The sequence below is a fragment of the Phaethon aethereus genome (genome assembly GCF_964289735.1).
Source record: "Phaethon aethereus genome assembly, chromosome: 2".
Lineage (NCBI taxonomy): Eukaryota > Metazoa > Chordata > Aves > Phaethontiformes > Phaethontidae > Phaethon > Phaethon aethereus.
This window is the reverse complement of record NC_138582.1, coordinates 167,742,375-167,764,124: the sequence shown is the minus strand read 5'-3', so window position 1 is coordinate 167,764,124 and position 21,750 is coordinate 167,742,375. Positions and strand designations below refer to the sequence as shown.

At 40.2% G+C, this 21,750-nt stretch overlaps 1 protein-coding gene across 3 annotated transcripts in view; it reads right to left on the bottom strand.

Annotated features, from left to right (window-relative positions):
- Positions 1-21,283, bottom strand: part of ADCYAP1R1 (ADCYAP receptor type I) — a gene marked incomplete at its 5' end in the record, with an annotated part of 110,533 nt that extends 89,250 nt beyond the window's left edge. For all 3 annotated transcript variants that reach the window (XM_081996295.1, XM_081996296.1, XM_081996297.1), the window contains one exon: positions 21,233-21,283. In XM_081996295.1, the coding sequence (XP_081852421.1) occupies positions 21,233-21,283 (51 nt within the window). The remainder of the gene's footprint in view (positions 1-21,232) is intronic.
- Positions 21,284-21,750: the final 467 nt, after the last annotated feature.

Below are 21,750 nucleotides of genomic sequence, written 5' to 3'. Positions count from 1 at the left end.
CTTTCTTCCCTCTTGTTTTGATTCATAGAATCATAGAATCAAAAAATCATAGAATCTTGGGGTTGGAAGGGGCCTTTCAAGGCCATCTAGTCCAACCCCCCTGCAGTGAGCAGGGACATCTGCAACTACATCAACTACAGGTTGCTCAGAGCCCCGTCCAACCTGACCTGGGATGTTTCCAGGGATGGGGCATCTGCCACCTCTCTGGGCAACCTGGGCCAGGGTTTCACCAGCCTCATTGTAAAAAATTTCTTCCTTACCTCTAGTCTAGATCCACCCTCTTTTACTTTAAAACCATTACCCCTTGTCCTATGGCAACAGGTCCTGCTGAAAAGTCTGTCCCCATCTTTCTTATCAGCCCCCTTTAAGTACTGTCAGGCTGCAGTAAGGTCTCCTAGGACCCTTCTCTTCTCCAGGCTGAACAACCCCCACTCCCTCAGCCTGTCCTCACAGGAGAGGTGTTCCAGCCCTTGGAGCATTTTTGTGGCCCTCTCCAACAGGTCCATGTCTTTCGTGTGCTGAGGGCTCCAGAGCTGGAAGCAGGACTCCAGCTGGGGTGTCACCAGAGTGGAGTAGAGGGGCAGAATCCCCTCTACATGTACAGAGTAGGGGGGAAGTGTAGTAGGTTCAAGTATATCAAACACTGGGAGCAAAGCAGGTAGAGGTAAACTTCAAGGGCAATTTCTTTCTTTCCACAAGATTTCTATACTGGAAAGGCAACAAGTCAAGCTGTGTGATTCGGTGCATAAAGAGCTACAGAGCACAGTCCATCTCTGCGCCTCTTCCCAACAGGTAGCACAGACCGTGCCTCACGTCAGGCATGGCGTGGTACATTGTGCCTCAGACCCTCATATCCAGTAAATCTGCAAAGAGGGAGAGAATAGTCCTGATAATATGTCCAAGGAGCATAAAAGTGAGGGTGTGAGTAGACAGCAGAGAGAGCAGGACTGGACTGCATTAGGAAGATGTTTCCTAACCATTTGTAGCAAGGAACAAAGGATATGAACTTGAACTGAACACCGTGTTCAGGTAGCTGTCCTGACTTATGCACTGTATAAGACATTAACATAAAACTGTACCCAAAGTGAGCAGCTCAGAAGTGTAAGCACAGATGCTTAGAGCATTTGATGTGTCTTAGGGTATCTCACTTGACCTCCAGTTGCTGTTCTTTACATGGGCCTTTATGTTTGCCCTTTGTCGGGGTATTTTGGTCTCTGTAGGGTATCTGTAATGGCAAAAGACATTTATGTTTCACCACTTGAATAATTTCCTCAGTTATATCAAGTGGATACAGGTCTTCTCAGCGGAAAAACAGGACAGTCTCTATGAATGGGAGATTACCCTTCTGCCACGTTCATAGTCACTGATAAAGACTTGTGCATAGGAGAGGTGGTTGGAAGGATTTGGAAATCTTTTAACGCATCAAAGCTGGGCATTGAAAGAGGTCTCAGTGTTATCCAAACTAATCATCCTGTGGGCCAACAATGCAGAACAGTCTAGCCAAGAAACCTGACCTGTCTTTGACTACACTCAGTAATTCAAAAAACACTGTTCTGCTCATTTTATTCTCTGTAAGAATATTCACAATTGCTTTAAAATGTAATTTCACTACACAAGTTAACTCAGTGGATCTACAGAAGTGAGAAAAGTCACCAGCGTTCTTGAAAAACTCCAGGATCAGAAAATGCTTTGAAGTTACACTGAAGATGTGATAGTGAACTGTACAATCACTTGGCATTTTCATTTCTACAAAGATATGATCAAATATAGTAATTCAGTACCATTAGCTGTTCTTTTCTCTTGTGCATTTCTCTATTATGCCCGTAAAGTTCTGATTCTTTTTTTTTTGCAAATCAAATGAGAATATTTCCACTCTATTCAGGACATGTCATAGCAGGCACCATGACAATAAGGAGAGGGGTAAAGAAATACAGATAAGAAAAATAAAATAAAAAAAAAAACAAAAAACTTCTTCCTTAAATCTCTTATGGACAGTGTTTGCATCAACAATTCATCTTTTGTCTATGTGTTGTCTTTAAAATAATGCAAGAGAGAAATTTCATCCACTAGGTATATTAGATCAATCCATACTGATGTACACTTTTTAATAATTCTATTATGACTTTCAGTTTTAAAAGGTTAGCTTAAAAAATGATATGTTATTATGTGGGCACTGCCAAAAGAAGCTTACATGGTCATGGAAATAACATTGCTAGATTTAATGTCTGTTCTTATCAAGCAATAATTCAACTGGTCAAACCAGGGCCAAGACTTGCAAAATGCTGTGTTACAAATAGAGGTGTTTGGGAAGGAGCACCGATTATCTGGATTTTTTCTGAACTGATTTACATCATTACTGGTACTCACAACACTGGCCTGGCAGTCAAACAAATTGTTGCTTCCTGGAAGGCCTTACGTTGTTACTTGATTGCGTTTTTGTCTGCTGGTGTAAATGGCACCCAAACTACTGTAATTTCAAAACACTTCAGACTAAGTGAAAGAGTAAAGCAATTAGAAACTTATTCAAACCAAGGCACAATCCTACAATCTACAGTATAGTTTTGACACCATGCTTTAAGTAAATTGTGCAGAAAAAAACCCCACAAACAGAGCACACTGACAAAAAAAGGCATTGATCCCTTTCAAACTGACTTACATGAATTTAAGATATGGTTACCTTCTAACCCTGATGGCTCCTGGAGAGATGCATGTCTCACCAGGACAATGAAAATACCAGCAGCAGAATCAACAGTTCCCTTCACTCAGTGGATAGCTTCTGAAGTTGTAAGTCTGGAAAAAAGATGTCTTGTGCAACATGGAGTAAACCTATTTTTGAGTTTGCCTTAACTGACTCTTGGAGATCAGTTGAAAAACCTCTCTTTGAGCAGGTTGAGGTATTCTCAGTATAGCTGATGACTTCCACCGAAACTGACATCTTGAGTTAAACCAACATATACCTTTATCCTATCTCCAAGGGGAGGTAACCCCAAATGATGTTTCTCAAAGCCTTGCACTGGCAGGATGCAACCACTCATTGGAAAAGTGTTTAACAGTCTTGCTAGACATAATGTGTTTAAGATTAAACTAAAGGTTCAACAGCCCTTTCTGCCTGTCTGCTGATTTCATTACGTAAAATGGCTTTTTCCCCTTGTTCCTGAGACTTTCTCCTAGATAAAACTCTTAGAAGTACAACTCCCAATAACATGTGCTAGATGTCTCCTTCCTTCATTCCTCAGAGATCAGCCAAGGCCTGGAAAGCTGACGGTCTCCTGCCAACGTTGCAATTCCCAATTATTTTCAAAAATATTCAAGACCAATGGGGTTTAAGTGACCAAACCAGGGCCTACCCCTTACAAATCTGACTGAAATTTCCTGGGAAGATTCTCACCCCTTCGAGAGTTTTAGTTTGGAGCAAAAGTAGGTTGTGTGGCCTAACTGCAGGACATCAGTGGTGCAGGGCTTGCTGAGTTCAGCACCAATTCCTTCCAAGGACATTCTCCAATTCTTGACACAGGCTGTGGCACAGTAGTCCTTGAACATGGCAGAGCTGTTGGCAATAAAGCAACCCAGTGCAGATCCAAGCTTTAACCAAACCTCCATAAGTGTCTCAGCAAGAAGCAATTCCTTGAAGGGGAGTTGCAGGCAAATAATGCATATGCAATTTGGTGGAATTTGTGATTAGCAAAGGAGGATAAAAAACAGAGTATTTTTTTCTCTGGGCTCTGTGAGCCTCAGGTCACTGTATTTTATATGGATTTGGCACACGGATTAATAAATAGAAATGACTGTAAGGGAAGTTGGAGGGTAGGATCTACCTTCGTCAACACATTGTGTCTGGCTGAGAAATGAGGATGTATATTTACAGAATTCTGTGATTTGGTCTTCAGATTCAGATGAACAACTACAATGAAGGAACTGAAACAGGAACTCTAATTTCAGACCACTCTAGGACACACTGTTGATCTGATCTGAACAGCTCATCCAATGGGGTAAGCTTGTAGGTGACAATGATTTTGCTTGTCCATCTCCCAAATTTTCTCTGCTAAATCAGTCTCCTGTCTTGGCAAAAAGACTGGTCTAGTCTGAATCCTAAACTCTTAATAGGGGGTTATGTTGCTGCCAGCTGATCCCTAAGAAGGTCCCTGATGATCATCCTTAGAGTTGTTCCATACTTAGAGTTGTCTTTTCTGAAAGCAATAACAGCAAATGGAAAGGCTTATTCCCCTCTTCTATGACGTCCAGAGGATTTTTGGGAAAGGCACACCTCTTTTTAATTCTTCAGGCAGCAGTGGTAATACAGTTCCCTGTTTAAAGTAGCCCTGGAAGGCTACTGGTGTCAGAGCAACACAAAACCAATAGGATATAAAGATAGCCTAAAGGTTAACCTGTCTTAACCTTCTTTTGCTGGTCTACGGATTTTGTGTTTAGAGTTTCAGTCCCTCGTATAGCTTTGCCTTCCTGCACACATCCTTGTCTCTGGTGGCTGCAAGACCATGGCAACTATCTATGATGTCTTTCAGATAGAATCATGGAATCACAGGATAATTCAGGTTGGAAGGGACCTCCAGAAGTCTCTAGTCCACTCAAAGCAGGGTCAGCAATGACATCAGGCCAGGTTTCTCAAGGCTTTTTCCATCTGGGTTTTGGAAACCTCAAGAATGGAGACTGCATGATCTCTCTGTGCAACTTACTCTAATGCTCAACTATCCTCAGGGGTAGAGGTAAAAAGACCTCTCTTTATATCCAGTATGAACCTCCCTTGTTTCAATTTATGCCCATAGTCCACCGTTTTTCTGCCATCCACCATGATGAAGAGCATAGCTCGCTCTTCTTAATGATCTCCTCTTAGGTACTGTAAGGCTGCTACTAGGTTGCCCCAAAAGACTCTCTCCTTCCACCAGCTAAACAAACCCGTTTTCCTCATCCTCTTCTCACAGGCCATCTTGGTGGCCCTCTTCTGAAGTTGCTCCAGTTGATTGACATCTTTAGTATGTTAGGGAGCCTAAAACTGAATGTAATAGTCTAGAAGTGGTCCAACAACTGCTGAGTAGAGGGGTGTAATCACTTCCCTGGATCTACTGGAATTTATGATTGGTAAATTGTTAATACAGCCTAAGACACTGTTGGCCTTAATCAGCGTTCCTCGGGACCTATGTAAAGTGGGCAGAGTCAAGTCTACCAAGTGTCCTTGAATGGTTTATCACACAAAAAAAATTCTTGATGAGATTCACTGAGCAAAGGCTAAGGGAATCTGTGTTAACCTAAGACTTCTCTCACTGTGGGGATGTTGGGAAACAAAGAAGCTTTTAGGAGATCTGCATTTGTAGTGCTGCCGGATGTCACATTCATTTGCAAGGCAAGTTCTTGTTATTACTCATTATTATTTGCCCATTTATACTTCATTACATTTAAACAAAACCCTGAAGAGAAAAGATGTGAGACAGGAAATTTGTTTTGTGCAGGCTCCCAGCAAGTTCAATAGAAACCCCATCTGAGTCACACTTGGAACAAAAATGCGTGATGAACAGCTACAGGAGGATGAAGAAACACTTTCTCCACACACACACATACCCTACCCAAGGGAGAAAGCTTTAATTAATCTACTAATTAAATTAAAGTTATTTGCCCTCAACTATCACACACATTCCTCCCTTCCTCTCCTCCCCACAGGCGGCTCCAGCAAGTGCGTTGTGCTACAGCTCTCACTCTAATATTCCCCAAAGGGGCCTTGGGGCTGTGGAGAATACTGAAGAACGGAGGAAACAGCTCATTACAGCAGTGGTAATGGGAAGTACTCATTCTCAATTTCCCTCCTTCTCCTTTCAGTGCTAAGAGACATTGGTTTAGATATTGTGCCAAAGTGGAGGGGGAAAAAAAAACAACCTACAACCGAAAAAACCACTCAAATCCCACAAGGAATCAAATCTTTGTACAAAAGACTATGCTTAGAGTAGCTTTCTCAACAAACCCTTCGTTCTCCTTCCCACCTCTGGAGGGTTTGACCACAATTTCACTGTAAAAACAAGGAAGGGAATAAAGTACGTATTCACGAAGGCAAGAGGGAGCAGACTGAATGGTGTGTCAGAGCACCAACACAGTGAGACAAGCCAGTGTGGAGCTGAGCAGAGGCAATTAGAAAGGAAGAGAGGTAATGTAGGAAAATTTCCTAATTATGATCACTGAGGCCATACACAGAAGAAATACCACCACCACCGACAAATTACCATTTTTCAGAGAAAGAGAAGAGTCATCTTAAGGGGCATTTATGATCAGCTTCAATTGTCCCTGGGCTGTGGACACTGCCTGGGACAAAAGTACAGCAGTGGCTATAAGGAGACTGCTGGCAGAGCCATGGCGCATGAGCTGCCTTGTTCTTCCGACATCCCCACTCGTGATTGTGAAGAGTGTGGTGTAGCTGTGCTCTCCTGTGTGTTGGCCACACTCACAGCCATTTGAAATTGATACAAATGCGAAATATGATATAAAACATTGCACTGATGGGTTGAGGAAGTGAGATGTCACTCAGGTAATCCAGTTCAGGGGTAAGGAAAGTTTCTACTCTGCTTAAAGATGTCAGTGTGAAATATTTCACTATTTTGGAATCAAAATTTTAACAGGTAATGCAATCTGGTCAGGGGGCAAGGGCGTGGGGGAGGTGGAGGTCCAGATAGATGAACATATTTCTGCAGGATGACAAAAGATATTGAAACAACTGCATTTTCCACAAGATAGCAAGTTCCAGAATTTGCCTGTATAAAGTTATTAACCACTGTAGTCCTTCAGTCTGGGTTTATACCACAGAGGATGATACTAATGCTACTTTTATTATGTGACCTAATAAAACAGGGTCCCTATTATGATTGTCTGCCTAATGATGGCATACCTTATCTCTGTATTTAGGACTACATAAATGCTGTGTTGCTGAGACTTCTCACAGCCAGTTAAGGGTTTGGACGCTCAGTGTTGGTCAATATTTATGGTCTAAGTTATCTGGGTGAAAGACATGGTATGGAGAGAGACTTGCAGTGTCAATGTTTGTTTCTTGCTAGTAACAAAAATGAGAGCCCAAGGTGACTTGTGCAGTTGTAGATACTGCACTAATGAATCCCATCCTCACCCTACTTCTTGGAAACTGTTATCTGTCCATTGCTTTTCCACCTTAAGTACCCCAGATTATATAGGCCAGCAGAAGTATTGCACTGTCATTGGGCACATGATTTAATCATGGCTGATCACCAGTATTTAAATATCTGGCAAGAGCTCTTTAGCAATGATTTGTCTACCCAGAACTTAGCTATTCACTGTCATGATATAACTGCGTATCACCAGAGTTTATGTTTTCTGAGAATAACATTTAAATGTTGCTGTTAAAGGGGAGATCAGTTCCACCAACACAATTCCCTCCACTGATGAAGCAAGCGGTGTTTGGTACATTTGTGATTCACAGTAATTGAGCCACACGCAACAGTTCTGTCTTGGGCATTTGTAAGTTTAAAAATGATACCTGTTTAAAGATGCCCTGGACATCGCTGAATGTAAGAAGCCACATTACCTGTTATACAGTATTTAGCTCGTTAAAGAGTCAACTCCTCAACTAATGTATACTGACAAATAATGACTTTTACAATGGGAGATTTGGCCTTTGTCTTTAACCCTATAACCCGTGTTTTCAGCATCTCAGAACATGCAGCTCTGAATTAGGATCATGCATTGTGATTTGAATGCAGTTCAAATGTGCCCCACTCAAGAACGTGCAGTGAACAGGTGATGGAGTACAATTTGGGACCTCAATTTCCCATTCCTGATATTTCAAAGGAACAGTAAAAATATATTGCTCTCATATATGCCATAAAAGAGAAGCACATGCTCAGACTCACTATCAGCAGGGATCTATGTATTAGCCACAATAAAAACGCAATGGGCAGTCAGCAGTAACTGACATTTTCACAGGGCTTGAGAGATGTGGAAACACAATCACACCCAATTCCTTTCTTGAGCCACAAGAGTGTAACTTTAGAACATCTTAGATGAGGTGTGACATGTAGTGGGATTTTCTTTTTACACTGTAAAAAATACAGACCCACCAACATAAACCCATTTTCTGAGTTGTTGAGAGCAGCAGATAGGAAGCTATCTGCTATCTTCAGCTATGGACGATGAAATCTCTAGTCCACATCATGCACTGGGCAGAATATTCAGCAATGCTACGTGCTAACAGTGGGCCAGCTATAGCCTTCTTACACCCCAGTAAATCTTCTCTGTTAGAAACCAACCTTGGGCACTCCTGCTTTTTAGTTGCTGGGTTTTTTTTCACATTGCTGTGGCACAGGATCACCAAAAGGAGAGATGGTGTTTTGGAAGGGTGACACACTGTACTTGGGCTGGCATGGAACGATATATTTGAGATCAGTTCTAGCTGCAGATGTGTCAGACATACAGCTTCTTTCTCCTTCCCGAAGTTTCCTCTTTTTTTTTTTTTCTTTCCTAACATTTTTTAAATTATTCTTTACCAGTTGCTGTATCAAGAATACTCTGTCATTATAAACCCTAACTCAAAGTTCTTAAGAACCATGATGTAAAAATGCTGCCATCTCCCCGGCGTGACTCCTTATCCGAATGCTTTGCGTGGCGTGAGGATAGATAAGCTGCACAGAAACTCCTTCATGTGGGTAGGAGGCAGATGGGATCCAGCCCCTGCTCTGCTAACTGCTCTGCTAGCAGCATAAAATGCACGCAGCAACGAATTCCTCACATATGCACTGCTCACGAGGCGTTCTTAGAAAATCCTGCCACTGACTGCACTGCATTTCATGAGCTGAACCTCAAGCAGGTTTCAAGAAGTTCAGAAATATGATGTGTTACAAAATAAAGTTGCAAAATTACTAGAAAACCAAACAACAAATCACAATGCCAGATTGCACACCCTATCTCAAAACCCTGTTTTATATCACTGCAGGGTATGATTTATTTAAGGAGGGACAATATGCAGTGGTAGAGATGGTCTTCTTCTAAGAACAGATCTCCCCCTTAAAGGGTGACTTCATTCCAAATAAACCTACAGGACTTGGATGCGTTTCAGACCCTGACAGATAAGCCACAGTTCTCACTTTCAGAGTCTTGTCATGACCCAGATTCTGCTCCAGCATTTTCTGCTCTACTGCTATACAGAAATTTGCTCAGATAAGGCATAGCTTAGTGAATAAGGACAGGTTCAGGATGCATTTTATTATCCTCATGGTACATCTCCTGTTGTTCTCAGCACCAACAAAAATGCAGCAGGCATCTAAAGTGTTAAGCCAGTCACCTCGGTTGGCAGGTACAAGGGCATTCTTGATGCAGAACTCGGTGGCACAGGGGCTCTCTCCAAGGGTAACAGATGCTTCAGCTGTGCTGTTTGCAGCTGACTGCAATGCGCAGACATTTAGGACTCAGAATCTTTTGCATATTTAAACAAGACACAATTTTTCAGTGTCACACAAAAAAAAAAAAGAAAAAAAAAAGGGGGCTTTAAAGCCCAAGCATACATGGTTACTACTCTACACTAAAGCTAATAAGTGCTGGCTGATACATTCAAGCTTCTGTTCCTAAATTTAATTTGCTACATGGGTAGAGGCATTAATAAATAGGCATCCTGGAGAAAGAGGTAAGGGTTCTGCTGGGGTATTTATGCGTGCCATACTTAATAGGCTCCTTGTATGTTGACTGAGAGAGCCTAATGTTAGGTATTTGGGCTTGAAAATGCTGGATCCTACTTCATGTGTGACAATGACCACATCATAGACTCACTGATACCTGGTTCTGAAATCTTCAGCCATCCTAGATTCCCACACGTCGTGATGCATCCCAGCCAGTAAAAGCCAAATTTTGCCTCCATAGTTAACATGGTGGCTGGTGAGAGCCGTGCAATACATGCAACATCACCTCAGAAAAGAGGCCTGGCTTTGCACGACAGCCATGAATTCATGCCTGTGTCTTTCCCTCAATTGTTGTTGTTACTAAGGCAAAAAACCTCAGAAAAGGTTGTTGCTCAGGTTCAGATGAATTTCTCCACATGAATACCTGCCCAGGACCTAAAGCGGACAGAATTTCTGAGTTACTAACCTTAACTGCTTCATTTTCAGCTCCCTACTCATATCCAGAAGTTGATTTCTCTTCTCCTGATGTATTTCCAACTACAGAAAGAAAACTCAGTTCCACCACGCATACTATTTCTACTTCTCAGGGATTTCAGGCCCTTACTGCCCATCCTAGAACCATGTATGTGCAATGGAATAAAAACGTGAAAAGCATTTCTCCTCCACTTATTTCCGAATTGCAGTATGACAAAAGTAGAAATATAGTCCTGAAAGCCTTGGAATGGTAACATCCAATTGCAGTAATCTTTTAATTTGGTTCAGATTGAAGTTCGCAGAAAGAAGAAGGTTTCATTTTCCATGGAGAAAGGTAAGATCAGAAACAGGGGAAGTTGTTTTGGACAGCTTTGGTTTTCCTGCTATCAGAAGAAAACAGTCACATATGTAAATACTCTATGTCTAATACATGCTGAAGAGAGAAAAAGAGAAGTGATTCCTCTGCCATGAGAGCAAATTGCTGTCATACTTAAAGTAAACAAAGATTTGAAAGCAAAATTGGTGAAACCTGTATTATATTGTCCCTTGTGGGTTATTCTGGGTGACTCCAACATATATTAACTGTCATTTATTTTATCCTCAAGTTTATTGTGTTCAGGATTTCTATGTTACACCTTTGACAACAGATATACGTTTCACATTTTCACATATGGAAAACAAAAAAACCACTGAATAAAAGCCACTGCCCCAAAATGCAAACAGTCGGTACTGAAAACCAGATTTTCTCTAATGTTATTCGTACACATCCCTGTCACTTTCCCTTTATTTTTTGTTACGTTACATTAAACAGGATTTCATTCTTCCACAGTTTTAACAGTGTTATTTTACAATGGCTTCTGCAGCTGTTTGGTGTTTGGTTTTTTCCCAAAGCCATGAACACAACTGGAAAATTGCCACTTCACATTGCTCAACATCCGAAAGCCTTCAGTTGTAAGATGTGCCAGGCAGTGGGAGCTGACCCCAGTACAAGATGACCTGCCCCTCAAATATTGTCATCTACAAGGTGTTATTTTGGGTTTCATTAACAGAGATACAGGAAAAATCCATGGACACAAAAGGGGGAAGAGGTTTAATTTTCATCTTTGTGTCCTGTTGAATATCTACTGAAGTAATGTTGTAACCAATAGGTCACAGTGTGAAAACGAAAGCAAAATCAGCCTGATAATTACTGGTTCCCATCTACTCTAATTCACAGAAAAATCCCGAAAAGACTAAAATGCAGCTAGTAAACAGTTGAATAAATAGAACAAATAACCCCCTGTGAAGTGGCGAAGGAATAAGTATGTCAATACAAAGATGAAGGCATTCATCAAGTTAAGACTTATGTGGGACTTCACACTGCGCTGTGCCCTGGCCAACCCCATCTGTGTTTTTCCAGAGCACCCAGGGGTGCCACCCAGCTGCTGTGCCATGTACTATCCATGTACATATGCACGTAAATGGATTTTGTGGGTGGGAACAAGTTAGATACCGCGTCATGTACAAAGAAATGCGAGAAAAAAGGCAGAAAAAGAGGGAAGCTTGATCGTCGGTTCAGTACAATGAACTGGTGAAATAATGTCATGTTTCACTCGGGCACAATTGATGATTTTGTTTTCGGTTTGAGCTGCAAAAGAGACCGAATACAGAGCCCAACGTTTTTTTCAGGTTAGCTGAAGATACGGATGTCGGCCTGTCTGAAATCCAGGAGTCTTACACAGCTCCTTCAGCCGGGGCAGGTCTCCAGGCGCTCACCAGCACGTGCTTCTCCATAGCGCAGCACTGAGGAGAACGAAACTTCTCATAACTCATGCATCTGCCTTTGAGACCACCACTCTAATACATGAGCCTACCTTAACATTAGGTGGATTTATCTTTTCCACGCCTCTTAGAGACAGGGCAGTGCAGCTGGCCTCGTTTGGCACAGAGAGAAATGAGAAATGAGAAGCTGCAGCATTGCTCAGATCGAGCACTAATCTGGGGCAATGAGAACATTTGATCTTCAAGCTTTCATGTCTTAGGTTGCTGCTTTAATTGCCTGAATTGTCAGATACCTGAATTAGCCGTAAGATTTTTTTTTATTTATTTTGAGGGGGGAAAAAAAGCTGATGAGGTTTGTGAGGAGCAGCAGAAGGCTTTAGCCATTGATCACATGGATTAATGTCTCCTAGATGAGCTCCTGTTTGTATACTCTGCTGTCTAACAAGGTTTGAGAATATGTTGAAGTTCATTTGTCCATAGGGAATTAACAACATCTCTGTCTTTGCCTAAACTTTCGTATGAAACTGTTAGAAAATTAACTTGTCTGAGAATGTGGCCCGTCTGCCAAATTTAATGGAAACCCCCCATAGGATTCAGGATTTTGGGGGTAGATAGATGACCCGGAGCAATGGAAAAATAAATACATGTGTGTAGGGGCGATCGTTTTAGTCTGCTTGCCTTAGGCTATCCAAGGCCCTTCAGCATCTCGCAGTACAAAACTCCCGGCCCCCCCAGAGGTGCTCCGCAGGCGGGGTGTGCCAAGGAATGCCCACAGCTACCGCCAGGTACGGGACGAGCAGGAACTTCACCGCTTTCCATGTCAAAGCTGCTAGCCCGAAAGCAGGAATTGAGAATCAATAGATATTCTAAATCAGCATACGGCTTGTTCACCTTATGTTTCTGCATTAGTTCAGACGTAATAGATAACGTATGATAGACAAAAAAGTTTAGAGTTTGCACATCTACGTTTCTGGAAGAGGTACGAAAAAGGACCAGCTTAGCCCGTGATTGCATGAGAATTTAGTTTGCATTGCAAGGAGAAAAAGTCACATATTTTGTTACGTTTTTAAAGTAATGGAGTAAATTATCATAAAACTGGCTGACAGATATAAAAACTAAAAACAGCTCAGCCAGAGGGCAGCAAGAAAAAAGAACGTTTAAGTATTTGTGAGGAAGTAAACATAAATTTATACCCTTGAGCTTCAGCATATCTCTAATCTTATCCAATATGCATTTTGCATTATCGGATAGCTGGCAAGCCCTTACCAAACAAGAAAGCCAAAATAAAGGTCCAAAACAGTTTTATGCCAAAATATGCAACATGCTCAGACGTGGCTCTCAGGTAAGAATAATTTTTAAAAAATACATCTCTATACTTTCCCAAATCTGCAAATACCAATAGCTCAAATTATTGACAAACTGTTTTAGGATTCCTCAAACAACCAAATCACCAGCCTGTCTTTAGCCTAAATAACCCCTGAATAACACCCTTGGCCACAGATGTTGAGTCAGAATGAGATTGTGGTACCGAAAGCATTTGAAAACAGTACACACGAGCTAATGTGTTTTCTTTTTCCATCTAAAGCTCTTAGAGAATTAATAGGAATTTTACACTCCAAAAGAAGCCTACTGAGCAATGTTTGACAGAAAAGGACATTGCATAGATGTGTTATTGGGCAGGCCGGGAACAGTAAAAAACTTTGTCACTTTGCAAATCTCAACAGAACTTTTCAGCGGGAGTGTACATACACAGAAAGTGTATTGGAACAGCGAGCACAGCCGCGGAGCCCGTACAAAGGTTGGGAAACCATTAAACCCACAACTGACACAAATGAAATCTGGCTGAAAGACGTTCATTGAGGCTATTTTCCCATAGGAAATAATATGTTGATTAAGTTTACAGTCTAAACTGTGTTGATAGCAAATAACCAAAAAAAAAAAAGCTGTGATTTTTTCCTTTTTAAAAAGGGAGAGCAGAGTTAGAAAGTGCTCCCTTTCCATATTGTATGTCTTGTTTGAAGGCAATATTTATTTAGAAAGTTTATTTTGTACAAAAAAAAGGCGAAAAAGTGGTTGAAATTGTGATTAAATTCTTTAAACTTTAACAGAAACGATACTTCTACCAGAGTACTACAAAATATTTTTAAAATGTTATTATGGGGGGAAAATATTTTTCTTGTTCTCTCTAAGATGGATCTTCTTTCATTTTTTTAAAGATCCTGAAGTATTTCATGGTATGCTTTTTTTTTTTTTCTTTACTACAGACACAGTGATCCATTGGCATCTGCCCTCACCCATACATGAACACACACTCAATAGTCGATTTTAAAAACATATTCCAGGAAAGGTAGTAAACAGTATTTGCGATAACCTTATAAACCACCTTGTGAAGATGAGTCCCAAGCTGTTGATAACACAAGACAATCAATTGGGCAACAATGACTTACTGTCGTCTATTCATCATCCACATGACATTCATAAAGTGTAACATACTGTTCAATAAAGAGGAGGTTTCCAAAAACTAAAGAAACCAAAGTCTAGTCTAATATAATTTTTTATGATGCTGCAGTAAGCAGAGCACTAGGGGGGGTTTAGGGTGGGTCATACCAATATCTAGAGGTGTCTATTGCCACTGAGTACAGAAACATCATTAGTATATATTAAAATAGGTATTAATCTAATAATTAATATAATTAATCTAGACATCCAGCATTTAGGTGGCTAAAGAGTGGCCTAAGCACATTTCCTGACATCAGCTAGGTACACAGCTCAGCTCTAACACGCACAGGAAAGTACAGAGGCAGGTCCCATTCAGTAAGAAGGTGATGTTCTCTGTTTTGGGCACAACTAGCATTATATGGCATGGAATAAATATATCAAAGGGATCACAGGATTTTACTACAGAAGGGGAGCCACATCTCCGAAATCCTCCCTTCCAAGTGATTTCCACATCGGGGAAAAAAAAAATGAGAGAAACCCAATTTTCTTTTCAGGAGCATGAGCACAAGCTAGCCTGGAGTGAGCTATTCACCCCTTGCCCAGAGAAACAGAGAGGGGTTTGTTGAGTTGCCCTTGGGGGCTGCAATGATAGCAACACTTAGGCTTTATGTTTGGCAGTGCTTTTTATGACCCTCATAGATGTTGATTAAATAGCCATGCCTCTACTGCTTTGAAAAAGAAGCCCTGGGAACAACCTTAAGCACTGTATGCTCTGCCTTGCATCTACTTCCTAACCCTATGCCTATTGCATAGGCAACCTCTGGATAGACCATCTGGAGAGCCTTGTGGTGTGTAGCCCTGGGGCAAGCACTGATCCTGTGTGCTCCCCCAGGCAGGCTTACAGCATAGCTACCTGATCCTCAGGAAGGCCCCAGTTCTTGCCGTAAGACATACATTCACTCTGAGAAACAGTGGAGTGTTTGCTTCCCAAATAAGAAAGCGAAGGTAAGGAATAGCTATTTATTACAAGCCATGGTGAGGGGGCGGGAGGACATATAAAAGACCAAGTCCTTAACAGTGCAGTGATGCAAATGTGGGTTTTTTCATATTCTTTTCCCCTTTTCCTGCTCTTTTACTTCCGTTTCCTCCTTCCTTCTAAGGTAGCTTTGGTTCTGCATCACAGCTATCTCTTCAAGCTGACTCCACAGTAAATCTTCTTAGGTTGCTGACTCAGCAAACCCAAGGAAGAGTGGCAACGCATGTGTTAGAGACTTGAATAATATCCCTCCAGGTGCTGGATATTCATAGCTGAGCAACATGAAAAATCACTGATTCTGATTTTTTTTTACAAGCTCCTTTTCCAAGAGATCTTTTTTTATTTCCGAATTTGTTATTTGACTGCTCATCCAACACTCCAAGCTCATGAATACAAAACCAGCAGGGAAAAGAATCATATTAATGTCTTTAAATCAGTGCTGTCATCATATTATTTGCCTGTCACAGAAATTATTACTACTACCAGAGGGCAAAAAAGTGAACACATTAATGTAGGGCAACCATTTTCTGTTTTGTAACCTGCTGCCATGCATTTCTAAGACCTAGATATCTTGCTTGCCAAATTAAGAAAAGTTACATGTAGAAACCTGTGTTTGTGCATAGTGTTGTGAACCACACGTTGGTAGAATATACATATTCCAAGACTTACTTTTTTTTTTTTAGTTGTCATTCATATTTTGTGCAAATAAGCTTAATAAGCTTAAAAACATTTTAACCACGTGTGTCTGTCTTCAGCTTCTGCAATAACCGTATCTGATACCTGATGTGCCCAGGGTGAGATTTTAAGTGCCAGTGTACTAGACAGAGCACCAATACAATACCAAGGTCTCCCACTAGCTTCAGGCATCTTAGACAGGAGTGACAACATGCTTGAAAGCTTCAGCTTTCTCAGAAAAAGCGAGGGACTTATAGATATCTCAGGTGGAGATATCACCCTGAGTTGGCTATCACTAGCTATCACTCTGTCAGCCTCTGTAAGCATCTATCTCACCTAGCTGACAAGCTAAGAACCATCTGGAAGCTAGGATCCTAATTTTTGCACCTCTGAAAGGTGCTTGAAGTTGGTTGGTATCAAGGGAACTGTCGTTTTGCAGCACTGATTTTCTCAGATGTTTTTTTGTGATAGTCTTTTCCAGAAATTCTGAACCTTCTCTTTGAAACTACCTTACCCAATATTACACATCCTAAGATGGTTTTTTTTTTATTTATTAAGCAAGGTGTAGAACCTTTTAAGAGCTTGTTATATTCTTCTGATTGCCCCACGTGCCATCTCCTTACGTTAAAAAGGAAAAGCTGTAGCAGCAGTAACGTCTTGGCTTGCTGAGCATTTTCTCCTCTGGAGCACATCCCCAGCAGTTCCCCAGCTATATTCCTATTCGCATTACTTAAGTAACAGGGACGTCCCATGTAACTGTGCGTTGTGTTAGAGTTGGTTGCAATCCTACAGAGATCTTGACTTCTCTAATAGGGTTATGAGATGTTACAAATCATAAAGCAGATGGATAAACTCATTAAAAGCTGTCTCGTTAAGTCCTGCACGGAAAAAACAGGTTGCTTAAAGAGCAGGGAGCAACACAGCTATCTATGTCTGTGTATGAGGAACCTTACATTTGGGCTGCGACAGAAAATGGATTCTCTAACAAACATAGCAAGGTTGGAGAGAAACTGGTAGAATAGTGTCTCTGAGTACAACATCTCCCATCTTTAAAAAATTGCAGAGACTGAAATGTTGATGAACCTATTTGAACGTAGCCTGGCACTGGAAGTGACAACTACGGATGACTAACGGGGGATACAGACAGCTCTCTGCTCTGTAAATTATAGACACTCTTAAAAGATTGAGAAATATTACCCCCTTCAGTAAACAGGGTCTGAGCAAACAGATTTAGTTTCTCTCTTCACCTCTTCATGAATTGCTTAAACATAATCAGATCGAGGTTTCATTCTCTGGTCTGTGAGATGCTGTCTGCACATCCAAATCTGTATTTGCCCATCTGGCCCTCATACAGTGATCGCACTTCAGTGTTGGTGTACAAGAAGCATCACTCACACCTTTCTTTTTCATCCCTCTCTTTTTTTGTGGTTTTTTTTTTTTAAGGAACTCAGTGAACATATGTTTGTCAGCTAATGAAACATTACAAAGAATATCTTACCATTTGAAACATTTAAGCTTAGCAATATTAAAAATACATCCATAAGAAATGCCAAGTATTAGCTGAAGAAATACATCTGATTGAATTATTACGGACAGTTAGAACACCTGCATTGCAGTTACATTTAAAATTCAGTTCATATACTAAGCCAACTTTGTGAGTCATGAATTTTATTGTTTCTCAAGTACATTTGGATCCAGACAGAGGAACGATGGTTTAGGATCCTATCTCCTCAGTAATTTTATGATGACTTTTGTTAATATTTCCAATAAAAAAACCAAACCCACTGCTATCATAGTTGAATGGAATGAGAAATCAATCAAAATGACAGTAAAAGTGAATTCAGAAGCAAAAAATAGGTATGATGAAGAAAACTGATGTGCAAATGAAAAGAGGAGATGCTCAGACAAAACAAAGAGAAGATTGAGAGTGACTGAAAAGAAGTGGGGTAGCTAACAAAAAAATTGATTAAAAAGACCTCAAATAGCAACATAGACATTTAAAGCTAGGAAAGCATGTAAAACGGGGAAAAAATAAAGCTCAAGAATTTCTCTAAAAGTCCTAGAATGCTTCTAGATCCTGCCTTCAGTCCCAAGTGATTAATAAGAAGGTGGAATACCTTTGTGATAGGCAAATACAGAATAGCCTGTTAAACACATGAAAAATCTAACCACCCTCATCTCTGATAATTAGAATCGGCTTAACATGCCCATTTGTGAATATATCTTACCATATTATTTTCTTGTGGTCTGGCCTGGGTGTATACTTGAAAACACCTAGAATTTTCCATTAATACACTTTGTCCTCTTTTGGGGTTTTGTTTTGGGGTTTTTTTTTAATCTGGTTATGAATGTGGACATTAGTCTGGGCACTTTGGGTTTATTTGGGTCTGTCTGTTGGTGAAGCCAAAAACTGCACATCCAAGCAGGTGTACAGATTCAGGAGCTAATGCAGCCGCACTGACTATGAGGGATGGAGGATTGTGCCACAAAACAGGGATCAGTCCCAACTGCTGAGAACAGGAGCTCTCCTTGAGAGTAATTGGAGATATCTTGAACAGTACCAAATGTGTTTAGAGGAAAGCGATGTAGAAGAAGATATTTTAGGAACTTTTTGGAGGCTAGGATGACATTCAAATTCACTCTACGTTTTTTAAAAGTCACATCCACTCACGTGGTAGAAAATCTGAAAAAAAGCGTGACAGAAAAGTACCAATTTGAGACTGTCAGCGCAACTCGTTAGAGGTGGTTTGAAAGTGTGTGTCCCAATGGAAAGAAAATGTGTTACCACAAGTGTTATAAAAAAGTTCCAGCAAAGGAAGAATCATAAATAACGTTATACCCTTCCTGAGCTCCAGTCTGTGAAAAGAAACTTTAGGGAGGTAATAACGAATAAATGTTATACACAAATTGTGGTACAATCTCTGTCATAGGCATACGTTTCTTCACTGACCAAAGAAGTGTGTGTACATATACACAAGTTCATGTGTGTAAAATTGTTAATTTTAGTACCCGGGTTCCTGCAAGAGACTATAATAAAACCTTGCACTCATAAACAAATCCATGAACATTGCAGAAACAGCATATATAAAAGCATATTTGTTCTTATTAGCTCTAGTTTGCTTCTTAGTATTTCATTAGAGAGCTGTTCTTTCCAAAAGCTGGAGCTGATCACTAATTATCCAGCTCAATGATCACAGTTATGTCCTGAAATGCTAGGAATTGCAAACTTGCTGTCCTTCTACAATTGCCAGGAAGGTCATCTATCTGAAAGCTCAAGAGATATGTTCAGTCACATTTATTTCCCTTAATTAAAAATTGTTCACCTCTAAATAAGAAGACACCTTTTGGCTGTGTCAAGCTGGACACCAAAAATCTTGAAACATTGAAGATCACTGCTCATTTTAAAAAGTGGTTTTTGTCTTTCCATTCGTATGATCATTTAATTAATTTTGTTCCAGTCTGAAAAATATGCTTGCTACCAATCTGCTTTCCAGTTTCACCGGTGTAGGATGCATCTGACCAGAACTTACAGATGAGGAAACATTGAGGCTGTCCTAGCCTTAGCTATAAGATGGGAACTTCTAAGAGACTGAGACATGACAGTTGTCGTTTCTGGGTCTCAAATCAGAAGCAACAAGGTGTGTGTCTATAATTTAATGTATGTCCAAAAACACAGCATCTGAATTTGAGCTAATCTCCTTCTGTAGTCGAGAAGACAGGAATCTCATGCTAATGTAAGCATCTAAAACAGGTTAAATGTTGACGTTTTTTCCCTCCCCATTAGCTTAGATGAAGTTTAGTGTAACTATTTCAGAGATATAGTATAAAAATTAAACATAGTCATTTTGTTAATAACTAGTACTTTCTACTTGACCAGAAAAGCTAGGTAATAGTCAGAAGAGTCATGCATTAGAAAAAACCTCAAAAAATAAATATTTGTACAGTAAGGGTTTATATTATTTGGAGGAACAGAAGTATACTACTGGTCCCAATTCTATTCTACAGAACGGACCTGAATAATGCTACATTTCAGATATGCAGTTAATTAAAGTGGCCTCTGAATAAAACCTAAGAGGAAAGAATGTAATTTTGTGTGCCAAAATAAAGATGAGCCCTGTATGCTGACCACTACACATTGTAAAAAACAGGTCACACAATCGATAAATAAGCAAGAAACTCTGCAAAAACTGCTAAAAAGTACTCTGGTTACATATTAAATATTTCTTATTTAAAAATAAAAGCAAAAAAAGTCAAGAATGCTTTAAAATACCTGGCTATTAAAGTGCAGTAACAAGAGAGTATTTCTATATTAAGCAGTTGTAAAGCATTTTCATGGAAGTTACAGAAGGGTATTAACAAGAACGAGATAGGGGATTTAAATACTGGTGCTAATGGCACAGTATCCTTTTCTACAATGCTTCTGGAGAAGTGATGAAAAGCACCATTATGATCAATGGTCTAGCAGTGAACCGAGTTGAAATGCAAGTTGAGTTTATTATAGGGGTTATGTACTGTTCCCCACAGTTACAAAATTCAGTGGTCTTATGGCTACATACAGCCACAATGCACAGGGAGACAATGGGCAGGGATAGAGTTACAATCCCCAGGTACACGTTAAGACTGAGTAATTCATGGGATAGCGAGTTACTTTAAGTCTTTTAAGTAAAGACTTATGGTGCAAATAAATCCCTGTAATCTTCACAGAGAGTCCAAGATCTTCAGAAAAGTGATGAAAGAGTTTGAGTGTCTGTACCTTTAGAGGTCCACTTGTACGGTTTCTTAAAATTGGCCCTCTGAAAATAGAGGCATCCAAAAGCACTGGCTGAAATATCTCAAAGTTTAGGTTTCACAAGGCTGATGGGGATCTCTAATTCTATCCCCTCTGCCTGGAAAAACTAATCTTAAGACAAAGGATTTCAAATAGGATCCCTACTGAGTTTTTTAATTATTATTTTTTTATTTGTTTTTAATCTCAGATACAAACAGTGAACAAATTCCCTCAAGGAATTGACTTGGCCACCTGCAGGATGAGCAGTGACTGCAGTTCTATTGCACCCTCAAAGGAGGTTCAAAAAGTCTTAACATAACCTATGGGGCCATACAGAAAAAGCCAGAATCAGTGTCAGCAACAGATCCTGCACTTTTAGCATGTGCTGGCCTTGAGAACATGTATTTGTGTCAGTACAATGTAAACAGAAACATCTTTTCTTACCATGGGAAGCAGTATGAGAGTGAAGAAGCAGATATTGTAGTTGATGGCCATCTTCTCTCTTAGTTTTGAACTTCAGTTAAGTTTTGCTTGTTTTCACTATTATTAGGGCTGAAGCACAGGCTCTCTGCAGATCTCTTTGTAAAGGTCTTCACGTCAAGGCTCAGATCTCTGCAGTGAAAGAGGAAAATTATTGTAAATATGGAAAACCTGAGGAGAATGGAAAAGTAATGGACAGAAAAGAGAGAATCCAAGACTTCAACTGTGAATTGCACATATTAGAGATCAACCATACTTGTCTGGATTACAGCTATTATAGATGGTCTTGGATACTTAATTTAAAGCCAAAGGACATGTCTGTATGATCAGTAACTTATATCATAGATACTACTGAAACAGGTTCTGTAGCTGCAAAGACCTAAATTGTACCCAAGGGAAAGGGCAGAATAGATTATTTTGAACCAGAAAAATGACCTGTCTGCTTCATTTCTAAAGTCATGAATTGACCTTCATGATTTTCA